General features: G+C 47.2%; 1 protein-coding gene across 2 annotated transcripts in view; it reads left to right on the top strand.

The window, feature by feature from the left end:
• The first annotated feature begins 3044 nt into the window (after nt 1-3044).
• The window catches only part of LOC148139369 (uncharacterized), a 39271-nt gene continuing 29795 nt past the window's right edge, over nt 3045-12520 (top strand). Inside the window, exon 1 of one of the 2 annotated variants that reach the window (XM_087980730.1) lies at nt 3045-3370. In XM_087980730.1, the coding sequence (XP_087836856.1) occupies nt 3337-3370 (34 nt within the window). In that variant the 5' untranslated portion in view covers nt 3045-3336. The remainder of the gene's footprint in view (nt 3371-12520) is intronic. The other variant, XM_087980729.1, reaches the window with a different exon arrangement.

Raw genomic sequence — 12520 nt, forward strand, 5'->3', positions numbered from 1 at the left:
TCCCCTACACCCCCTCCCTATCTCTGTAACCCCCCCCCCAGCCCCTACACCCCTTCCCTATCTCTGTAATCCCCTCCAGACCCAACACCCCTTCCCTTTGCATGTAACCTCCTCCAGCACCTACACCCCCTCACTATCTCTGTAACACTCTCCAGACCCTATATCCCCTCCCTGTCTGTCACACCCTACAACCCCTACATTCCTTATCTCTGTAACTTCCTCCAGCCCCTACACCCTTCCCTATCTCTTTAACACCCTCCAGCCCCTACACCTCCTCCCTATCTCTGTAACACCCTCCAGCCCCTCCCTATCTCTGTAATACCTTCCAGCCCCTATACCCCCTCCCTATCTCTGTAACCTACTCCATCTCCTATAGCCCTCCCTATCTCTGTAACCCCCTCCAGCCCCTACACCCCCTATCTCTATAACCTCCTCCAGCCCCTACACCGCCTCCCTATCTCTATAACCCCCTCCAGTCCCTCCAACTCCTCCCTATCTCTGTAACCTCCTCCAGCCCCTACACCCCATCCCTATCTCTGTATACCCCACCTGCACCTCCACCCCTTCCCTATCTCTATAACCCCACTCCAGCACTTACACCATCTCCCTATCTCTGCAACCCCCTCCAGCCCCTGCACCCCCTCCCTATCTCTGCAACATCCTCCAGCCCGTACATCCCCTCCCTATCTCTGTAACCCACTCCAGGCCGTAAACCACCTCCAGACTAAAATATTCTGCAGTACTTCACAATGTTAAATTCCCTTATTAACGTGAAACATCATCCCACGTTAACAATTGTACCAGAGACACAGAACTGGATCTCAGTGACCCTGCCTTCCTACACTTTAACAATTGCATCAGACAGAAGATCTGGATCCCAGTGAGCCCGCCCACGTAGACTTTAACAATTGTGTCAGAGACACAGAGCTGGATCTCAGTGAGCCTGCCTTCCTACACTTTAACAATTGTGTCAGAGACACAGAGCAGGATCAAAGTGACCCTGTTGTCCTACACTTTAACAATTGTATCAGAGACACAGAGCTGGATCACAGTGAGCCTGCCTTCCTACACTTTAACAATTGTATCAGAGACACAGAGCTGGATCACAGTGAGCCTGTCTTCCTACACTTGGAGACACAGAGCTGGATCACAGTGAGCCTGCCTTCCTACACTTGGAGACACAGAGCTGGAGCACAGTGACCCTGCCTTCCTACACTTTAACAATTGTATCAGAGACACAGAGCTGGATCACAGTGAGCCTGTCTTCCTACACTTTAACAGTTGTATCAGAGAAACAGAGCTGGACCTCAGTGAGCCTGCCTTCCTACACTTGGAGAAACAGAGCTGGAGCACAGTGAACCTGCTATCCTACACTTTAACAATTGTATCAGAGACACAGAGCTGGATCACAGTGAGCCTGCCTTCCTACACTTTAACAATTGTGTCAGAGACACAGAGCTGGATCACAGTGAGCCTGCCTTCCTACACTTTAACAATTGTATTAGAGACACAGAGCTGGATCACAGTGAGCCTGCCTTCCTACATTTTAACAATTGTATCGGAGACACAGAGCTGGAGCACAGTGACCCTGCCTTCCTGCACTTTAACAATTGTATCAGAGACACAGAGCTGGATCACAGTGAGCCTGCCTTCCTACACTTTAACAATTGTATCAGAGACACAGAGCTGGATCACAGTGAGCCTGCCTTCCTACACTTTAACAATTGTATCAGAGACACAGAGCTGGATCACAGTGAGCCTGCCTTCCTACACTTTAACAATTGTGTCAGAGACACAGAGCTGGATCACAGTGAGCCTGCCTTCCTACACTTTAACCATTGTATCGGAGACACAGAGCTGGAGCACAGTGAGCCTGCCTTCCTACACTTTAACAATTGTATCAGAGACACAGAGCTGGATCACAGTGAGCCTGCCTTCCTACACTTGGAGACACAGAGCTGGATCACAGTGACCCTGCCTTCCTACACTTGGAGACACAGAGCTGGAGCACAGTGACCCTGCCTTCCTACACTTTAACAATTGTATCAGAGACACAGAGCTGGACCTCAGTGAGCCTGCCTTCCTCCACTTTAACAATTGTATCAGAGACACAGAGCTGGAGCACAGTGAGCCTGCCTTCCTACACTTTAACAATTGTGTCAGAGACACAGAGCTGGATCACGGTGAGCCTGCCTTCCTACACTTTAACAATTGTATCAGAGACACAGAGCTGGATCACAGTGAGCCTGCCTTCCTACACTTGGAGACACAGAGCTGGAGCACAGTGACCCTGCCTTCCTACACTTTAACAATTGTATCAGAGACACAGAGCTGGAGCACAGTGACCCTGCCTTCCTACACTTTAACAATTGTGTCAGAGACACAGAGCTGGATCACAATGACCCTGCCTTCCTACACTTTAACAATTGTAGCTGAGACACAGAGCTGGATCACAGTGAGCCTGCCTTCCTACAATTTAACAATTATATCAGAGACACAGAGCTGTATCACAGTGAGCCTGCCTTCCTACACTTTAACAATTGTGTCAGAGACACAGAGCTGGATCACAGTGAGCCTGCCTTCCTACACTTTAACAATTGTGTCAGAGACACAGAGCTGGATCACAATGACCCTGCCTTCCTACACTTTAACAATTGTATTAGAGACACAGAGCTGGATCACGGTGACCCTGCCTTCCTACACTTTAACAATTGTATCAGAGACACAGAGCTGGATCACGGTGAGCCTGCCTTCCTACACTTTAACAATTGTATCAGAGACACAGAGCTGGAGCACAGTGACCCTGCCTTCCTACACTTTAACAATTGTATCTGAGACACAGAGCTGGATCACAGTGAGCCTGCCTTCCTACAGTTTAACAATTATATCAGAGACACAGAGCTGGATCACAGTGAGCCTGAGAATCTTTCAGGCTCGAATGGGAAATGAGCAACGCAATGAATAATATCCCCATCCGCTCCCACACTGGGGGCGGTACCTGGGCTTTGAGCCATTAATAAAGTGTTGCAGTGTGTCTCTGCATCATCATTGGCGAATCCTGTTCGGATTGACATTGCTCCTACCCTTTCTGAGCTGTGCTGACAAACTGATACGGAAGTATTTCCTTCGGTGCTTTGAATCGGATGTGAGGTCGGCTTCGCAGAACGGATCTAAGTTTGCCCACTGCTACGGATCACCCAGGGGAGGTCCTGAGGCGTATTCCGTTTTTCCTGGGGGTAACTCCGGACCTCACGGAGATAGTTTTGGATGTGCCAAGGCCACCAGCAGATCACCCAGGGACAACTCTGAATCTGATAAGGACAACTTGACAACGAGATGTCTTTATCTCGTTCGAAGCTTGTATGTCAAGGTAGGGGCAAGGCAGCAGCAATTAACGTGTCAGTTGAGCTTGAACCTCCGGCAGCTTCAGAGACCGTATCAATTGTTCAGATTTCATGAAGGTTCCCAATTCTCACTTCCTGGTGTGACGCAGTGACAGGTCTCTACCCTGAGACTGTTGAATGAGACAGTGTAGAGGGAGCTTTACCCTGTATCTAACCGCGTGCTGTCCCTGTCCTGGGAGTGTTTGATGGGGGACAGTGTGGAGGGAGCTTTACTCTGTATCTAACCCCGTGCTGTCCATGGGAGTGTTTGATGGGGGGAGGGTGTAGAGGGAGCTTTACTCTGTATCTAACCCCGTGCTGTCCCTGTCCTGGGAGTGTTTGACGGGGGACAGTGTAGAGGAAGCTTTACTCTGTATCTAACCCCGTGCTGTCCCTGTCCTGGGAGTGTTTGATGGGGGGACAGTGTCGAGAGAGCTTTACTCTGTATCTAACCCCGTGCTGTCCCTGTAGAGTGTTTGATGGGGAGCAGTGTAGAGGCAGCTTTACTCAGAATCTAATCCCATGCTGTCCCTGTCCTGGGAGTGTTTGATGGGGGATAGTGTAGAGGGATCATTAGACTGTATCTAACCCCATGTTGCCTTGGGGGTGTTTGATGGGTGGACAGTGTAGAGAGAGCTTTACTCAGTATCTGACCCCGTGTTCTCCCTGTCCCTGGGAGTGTTTGATGGGAGACAGTGTAGAGAGAGATTTACTCTGTATCGAACCCCGTGCTGACCCTGTCCTGGGAGTGTTTGATGAGGGAGACTGCAGTGGGAGCTTTACTCTGTATCTGACCCGGTGCTCTCCCTGTCCCTGGGAGTGTTTGATGGGGGATAGTGTAGAGGGATCATTAGACTGTATCTAACCCCATGCTGTCCCTGGGGGTGATTGATGGATGGACAGTGTAGAGAGAGCTTTACTCAGTATGTGACTCCGTGTTCTCCCTGTCCCTGGGAGTGTTTGATGGGAGACAGTGTGGAGAGAGATTTACTCTGTATCTAACCCCGTGCTGACCCTGTCCTGGGAGTGTTTGATGAGGGAGACTGCAGTGGGAGCTTTACTCTGTATCTGACCCCGTGCTCTCCCTGTCCCTGGGAGTGTTTGATGGGTGGACGGTGTAGAGGGAGCTTTACTCTGTATGTAGCCCTGTGCGGTCCCTGGGAATGTTTGATGGGTGAACAGTGTAGAGGGAGCTTTACTCTGTATGTAGCCCTGTGCGGTCCCTGGGAATGTTTGATGGGTGAACAGTGTAGAGGGAGCTTTACTCTGTATCTGACCCCGTGCTCTCCCTGTCCCTGGGAGTGTTTGATGGGTGGACAGTGTAGAGGGAGCTTTACTCTGTATGTAGCCCTGTGCGGTCCCTGGGAATGTTTGATGGGTGAACAGTGTAGAGGGAGCTTTACTCTGTATCTAACCCCGTGCTGACCCTGTCCTGGGAGTGTTTGATGAGGGAGACTGCAGTGGGAGCTTTACTCTGTATCTGACCCCGTGCTCTCCCTGTCCCTGGGAGTGTTTGATGGGTGAACAGTGTAGAGGGAGCTTTACTCTGTATCTAACCCCGTGCTGTCCCTGTCCTGAGAGTGTTTGATGGGGAACAGTGCAGAGGGAGCTTTACTCTGTATCTAACCCCGTGCTGACCCTGTCCTGGGAGTGTTTGATGAGGGAGACTGCAGTGGGAGCTTTACTCTGTATCTGACCCCGTGCTCTCCCTGTCCCTGGGAGTGTTTGATGGGTGTACAGTGTAGAGGGAGCTTTACTCTGTATCTAACCCCTGTCCTGGAAGTGTTTGATGGGGGACAGTGCAGAGGCAGCTTTACTCTGTATCTAACCCCTGTCCCTGTCCTGGAAGTGTTTAATGGGGGACAGTGTAGAGGGGGCTTTGAGCTGAAAATGTGTTGCTGGGAAGCGCAGCAGGTCAGGCAGTATCCAAGGAGCAGGAGAATTGACGTTTCGGGCATAAGCCCTTCTTCAGGAAACGTCGATTCTCCTGCTCCTTGGATGCTGCCTGACCTGCTGCGCTTTCCAGCAACACATTTTCAGCTCTGATCTCCAGCATCTGCAGTCCTCACTTTCTCCTAGAGGGAGCTTTATTCTGTATCAAACTCCTAGCCCTGTCCCTGACCTGAGGAGTATTTATTGGGGAGGAGGGGGGGGTTGGAAATGGGACAGTGTAGAGGGAGCTTTACTCTGTATCTGTCCCATGTCCCTAATTTGGGAATGTTGATGGAGGGACACTGTAGAAGGAGCTTTACTCTGTATCTAACCCCTGTCCTGTCCTGGGAGTGTTGGTAGGGGGACAGTGTAGAGGGAGCTTTACTCTGTATCTATCCGCTCTTCCTGACCTGGAGAGTATTGATGGGGAATAGTGTAGAGCAGTGTTTCTCAATGGGGGCGGAAGCGTCCCCTGAGGGCCGTTTGCCTTCCTTCGGTGGGTGTTGAAGTCAAAGGGGATGGCAAGGGGGCACTGAACAACTTTGTGGAGAGTTTACCAATCACTTGGAAGACTGCCGTGTCCTTGAAGGACATTGCTGTGTGCAGATGGATAGTTACATAACACAAGTCTGTTATTTTCCCTGCACCCATGGAGGCGTTCTGATCGGTTGCTGCGCTATTATTGATAGCCTCTCTGTGAATGGCAAACATTTGAACTCGTTTGCAGTTGGCACTGATTCTACTGCTGAGATCAATATCACCTAACTCATGTCACTTCTAGGAAGACGAAGCGCAGCTTTTCAACTGTTCTACCGGGTGGCAGAACGAACGCACTTTACAGCTAATTAGCCAATCAAATTTTGCTACTTGTCTGAGCATCTTAAAATTATCATGATAAGGTAATACCCATGACTCCATCAGGGTATTCGAGCGACAGTGTAAAAATGGCCTCATTGAGTAAGAAAAAGTGCAGGCAGTATAGCATGGACTATTTGTGATATGGCTTTATTCAATCTCCATCTAATAAGCTGTTACCACTCTGCTTGCTCTGTGAACAAAGCTTTTCCAATGAGGCCATGAAGCCTTCCTGTCTTACTAAACATTTGGAAAAGAAACACAGTGACAAAAAGGACAAAGATTTGGCATATTTTCAAACATTAAAGAATAAATTCAATCAGCGATCAACAATTTCCACTGCTTTTTCAAAGATGGGAGCCACAAATGTGGATGGTCTTGTGGCATCATACAACATAGCGAAGCTAATTGCAAAATGTTTCAAACCTGATTCCGTGGGTGAATCGTTGGTGCTTCCAGCTGTTGCCGAAGTATTATCAAAAGTGCTACATCAGGAACCATCAATGACTATTAAGCGTATTCCTCTTAGCAAAGATTCTGTAGGAAGGCGCATCGATGAAATGGCCTCAAATGTTGAGGATAAATTATGTTCCTTTTGATATCGAAATAAATCACCTTACAAATTGATGGAAGTACTATATGCGGAAGTCAAGCTTTACTTTTGGGGTACGTGCATTTCATCGACAAAACAACGAGAAGAACTACATTTTGCTCTGGATCAACTGACAGATACCAAAAGTAAGACTATCTTTGACTGCGTCAAGGATTATTTTGATTAAAAAGTCTGTTGCCCTCAAAAACATTGTTGCATGTGCTACGGATGGCACACGTGCTATGACTGGCCAACACTGGGGATTTGTCGCTTTATTAAAGAGACAAGTGCCACATGTTTTCACAGTACACTGCATTATCCATTGGCAGCATCTGGCTGCAAAGAAACTTAGTGAAACCCTTAACCATTCTCTACAAGTGATGTCTCTTTATATAATTTACCACATGCCCTGAATGAACGACTTCTCCGCCAACTTTGTAAAGATAATAAAGATGAATTTCTGCAATTGTTGCTACACACAAAAGTGAGGTGGCTCTCGAAAGGAAAATGACTCAATCGTTTCCATGAACTGTTCGGTTCTATTATCAAATTCCTACACAGAAATAATGAAAACCTTTATATGAAAGCCGAAACCGTAAAACACGACTGTGCATATCTCGATATATTCGATAAGTGCAATTCACTGATCACGCAGATACAAGGAAATAATGTGATTTTCATAAAAGCAAGGAATGCTGTTACATTTTTTCTTGCGAAACTTGATCTCCTTCATCGGAATATCAGTCGTCGTGAGTTTTACCAGTTCCTGAGTTTAAACAATATCGCGGAGGATGTTACTGATGATCAATTACTTATCTACTCAACTCACATTCATGCACTGCAGGATGATATGAAAATATGATTTGCTGACCTTATCGAGGTGGAGATTCCTACATGGCTGACTGACCCCTTTATCTCATGCGCAGAAGAAATGGACATTCGCCTTCAGGAAGAAATGATAGAGCTCCAAAATGACACTGCAATGAAAATTCGGTTTTCGCAAATGGGTGAGCCCCTTTTTTGGATTCAAGGTGCCACTCGATGTCATTTCCCGCTATTAAGCGAAGAGGCAAAGCGGTTTGCACTACCATTTCCTACCTCTTATTTGGTTGAGAAAGGATTCAGTGCCATCGCCAGAATACAAGATAAGACCCGCAATCTCATGGATGTTGTTCAGCGTGGCGACCTGAGATTGCTTTTGACAAAAATCGAACCAGATATACATGATTTAGCAAGACAACATGAACCACAAGGATTGCATTGACCTAACACTGTGGGCAATTTAGCATGGCCAATTCACCTAACCTACACTTTTTTGTACTGTGGGAGGAAACCCACGCAGACACTGGGAGAAGGTGCAAATTCCAAACAGACAGTTGCCTGCGGTGGGAATTGAACCTGGGTCTCTGATGCTGTGAGGCAATAGTGCCATCCAAGGATAAGAAGGGTGCATTGAATATGGAAAGGTTGAGAAACACTGGTGTAGAGAAAGTTTTACTCTGTATCTATCCCCTTCCCTGTCTTGGGGAGTGTTAATTGGGGGGACAGTGTAGAGGGAGTTGTACTCTGTATCCATCCCCTCTCCCTGTCCTGGGGAGTGTTAATTGGAGGGACAGTGTAGAGGGAGTTTTACTCTGTATCTATCAGCTGTCCCTTACCTGGGGAGTGTGTGTGGCACTGCACTGTTTTCAGTCCATCACCACCCGACAATGTTATTATAATTGTGCAACTTTCTATCAACCATTAATTTATATTTTGGTTAAAATGCCGTTTCCCCACTATCTCTGTTTCTATTTCCAGGGATAGGCTGACAATCAATATCCACTACAAACCCACTGACTCCCACATTTACCTTGAGTATACATCCTCACACCCTGAATATTGTAAGGACTCCATCCAATTCTCCCATTTTCTCTGTCTCCATCACATCTGGGGCAGCACAGTGGCTCAGTGGTTAGTACTGCTGCTTCACACCACCACGGTCCCAGTTCTTAGCTTAGCTTCTCAATTCCAGCCTCAGTAGACTGTCTGTGTGGAGTTTGCACATTCTCCCCATGTCTGTGTGGACTTCCTCCGGGTGCTCCGATTTCCCCCCACAGTCCAAAGACGTGCAGGGCAAGTGAATTGGCTATGCTAAATTGCCCGTAGATTGCCTATCGTGTTAGGTGCATTAGTCAGAGGAAAATGGGTCTGGGTGGGTTAGTCTTCGGAGGGTCGGTGTGGACTGGTTGGGCTGAAGAGCTGTTACCACACTGTAGGGAATAGACAATAGACAGTAGACAATAGGTGCAGGAGTAGGCCATTCTGCCCTTCGAGCCTGCACCGCCATTCAATACGATCATGGCTGATCATTCCTAATCAGTATCCTCTTCCTGCCTTATCTCCATAACCCTTGATTCCACTATCTTTGAGAGCTCTATCCAACTCTTTCTTAAATGAATCCAGAGACTGGGCCTCCACAGCCCTCTGGGGCAGAGCATTACACACAGCCACCACTCTCTAGGTGAAGAAGTCCTCATCTCTGTCCTAAATGTTCTACCCCGTATGTTTAAGCTGTGTCCTCTGGTTCAGCACTCACCCATCAGCGGAAACATGTTTCCTGCTGCCAGAGTGTCCAGTCCTTTCATAATCTTATATGTCTCAATCAGATCCCCTCTCAGTCTTCTAAACTCAAAGGTATACAAGCCCAGTCGCTTCAGTCTTTCAGTGTAAGGTAATCCCGCCATTCCAGGAATTGACCTCGTGAACCTACGCTGCACTCCCTCAATAGCCAGAATGTCTTTCCTCAAATTTGGAGACAAGAACTGCATACAGTACTCCAGGTGTGGTCTCACCAGGGCCCTGTACAGCTGCAGAAGCACCTCTTTGCTTCTATACTCAATTTCTCTTGTTATGAAGGCCAGCATGCTATTAGCCTTCTTCACTACCTGCTGTACCTGCATGCTTGCCTTCATTGACTGGTGTTCAAGAACACACAGATCTCTCTGTACTGCCCCTTTACCTAAATTGATTCCATTGAGGAAGTAATCTGCCTTCCTGTTCTTGCCACCAAAGTGGATAACCATACATTTATCCACATTAAACTGCATCTGCCATGCATCTGTCCACTCACCTAACTTATCCAGGTCACCCTGTAATCTCCTAACATCCTCATCACATTTCACCCTGCCACCCAGCTTTGTATCATCAGTAAATTTGCTAATGTTATTGCTGATACCATCTTCTATATCATTAACATATATTGTAAAAAGCTGCGGTCCCAGCAGTACCCCACTGGTCACTGCCTGCCATTCCGAAATGGAGCCGTTTATCACTACCCTTTGTTTCCTATCAGCCAACCAATTTTCAATCCAATCTAGTACTTTGCCCCCAATACCATGCACCATAATTTTGCTCACTAACCTCCTGTGTGGGACTTTATCAAAAGCTTTCTGAAAGTCCAGGTACACTACATCTACTGGATCTCCCTCGTCCATCTTCAGAGTTACATCCTCAAAAAATTCAAAAAGATTAGTTAAGCATGATTTCCCCTTCATAAATCCATGCTGACTCTGTCCTATCCTGTTACTACTATCCAGATGTGCCGTAATTTCATCCTTTATAGTAGACTCCAGCATCTTTCCCACCACTGAGGTCAGACTAACTGGTCTATAATTTCCTGCTTTCTCTCTCCCACCTTTCTTAAAAAGTGGTATAACATTAGCCACGCTCCAATCCTCAGGAACCGAACCCGAATCTATCGAACTCTGGAAAATAATCACCAACGCATCCACGATTTCCCGAGCCACCTCCTTCAGTACCCTGGGATGTAGTCCATCAGGGCCCGGAGACTTATCAACCTTCAGACCTAACAGTCTCTCCAACACCAAATCCTGGCAAATATAAATTCCCTTAACTTCAGGTCCTTCAGCCACTGTTAGTCTTCCCCAGTGAACACAGATCTGAAGTACCCATTTAATTCTTCTGCCATTTCTTTGTTCCCCGTAATATGTTCCCCTGTTTCTGTCTTCAAGGGCCCAATTTTAGTCCTAACCATTTTTTTGCCTTGCACATATCTAAAAAAGCTTTTACTATCCTCCTTTATATTATTGGCCAGTTTACCTTCGTACCTCATTTTTCCTCTGCGTATTTCCTTCTTAGTAATCCTCTGTTGCTCTTTAAAAGCTTCCCAGTCCTCAGTTTTCCCACTTATCTTTGCTATGTTATACTTTTTCTCTTTTAACTTTATATGTTTCTTTACTTCCCTCGTCAGCCACGGCCACCCATGCCTCCTCCTGGGATCTTTCTTCCTTTTAGGAATGAACTGATCCTGCATCTTCTGCATTATACACAGAAATATCTGCCATTGTTCCTCCACGATCATCCCTGCTAAGGTATTGCACCATTGAACTTTAGCCAGCTCCTCCCTCAGCTCCATAGTTCCCTTTATTCAACAGAAGTACTGTCACTTCCGACTGTACCCTCTCCCTCTCAAATTGCAGATTGAAGCTTAATGTATTATGATCACTACTTCCCAATGGCTCCTTCACTTTGAGGTCTCTGATCAATTCTGGTTCGTTACACAATACCAGATCCAGAATTGCCTTCTCCCTGGTCGGCTCCAGCACCAGCTGCTCTAAGAATCCATCTCTGAGGCACTCCACAAAGTCTCTTTCTTGAGGTCCAATACCGACCCCGTGGGCGGCACGGTGGCACAGTGGTTCGCACTGCTGCCTCACAGCGCCAGAGACCCGGGTTCAATTCCCGACTCAGGCGACTGACTGTGTGGAGTTTGCACATTCTCCCCGTGTCTGCATGGGTTTCCTCCGGGTGCTCCGGTTTCCTCTCACACTCCAAAGATGTGCAGGTCAGGTGAATTGGCCATGCTAAATTGCCTGTAGTGTTAGGTAAAGGGGTAAATGTAGGGTAATGGGTGGGTTGCGCTTCGGCAGGTCGGTGTGGACTTGTTGGGCCGAAGGGCCTGTTTCCACACTGTAAGTAATCTAATCTAACCCCCAAAAAATCATCCTGATTCTCACAGTCTACCTGCATGTTGAAATCCCCCATAACAACTGTAGTAACATCTTTGCGACAGGCCAATTTCAGCTCCTGATTCAACTTACATCCGACATTCAGACTACTGTTTGGGGGCCTGTAGATGACTCCCAAGAGGGTCTTTTTACCCTTAGTATTTCGAAGCTCTATCCACACTGACTCTACATCTCCTGACTCTAGGTCCCCCCGCGCAAGGGACTGAATATCCTCCCTTACCAACAAGGCCACCCCACCCCCTCTGCCTGTCAGTCTGTCCTTACGATAGCACGTGTAGCCTTGAATATTCATTTCCCAGGCCCTGTCCACTTGAAGCCACGTCTCAGTTATCCCCACAATATCGTATCTGCCAATTTCCAAAAGAGCCTCAAGCTCATCCATCTTATTTCTAATGCTTCGTGCATTCATGTATAGTATTTTTAATTTGTTACTGCTCTCACCCTTCCCATCAACCCCTATTTCACTCAACCTTACAGCATGATCCCTTTCTGAGTTTTCTGCCTCATTGATACAGTTGTCTTTCTTGACTTCTCTTGTTCTAAGTTTCCCTTCAATTTCCTTTTTAAACATCCAGTTTGTCCCCTTCCCCCCACTACTTAGTTTAAATGTAGCGGTGTTGCAGTAGAAAACCTGCCTGTCAGAATGCTGGTCCCTAACCTATTAAGGTGCAAACCGTCTCTCTTGTAGAATTTATGCTTACCACAAAATATACCCCAGTGATCCAAGA

The sequence above is a fragment of the Chiloscyllium plagiosum genome, unplaced genomic scaffold (assembly GCF_037043375.1).
Source record: "Chiloscyllium plagiosum isolate Xiang-an unplaced genomic scaffold, Cpla_swu_hap1 HiC_scaffold_38, whole genome shotgun sequence".
NCBI lineage: Eukaryota > Metazoa > Chordata > Chondrichthyes > Orectolobiformes > Hemiscylliidae > Chiloscyllium > Chiloscyllium plagiosum.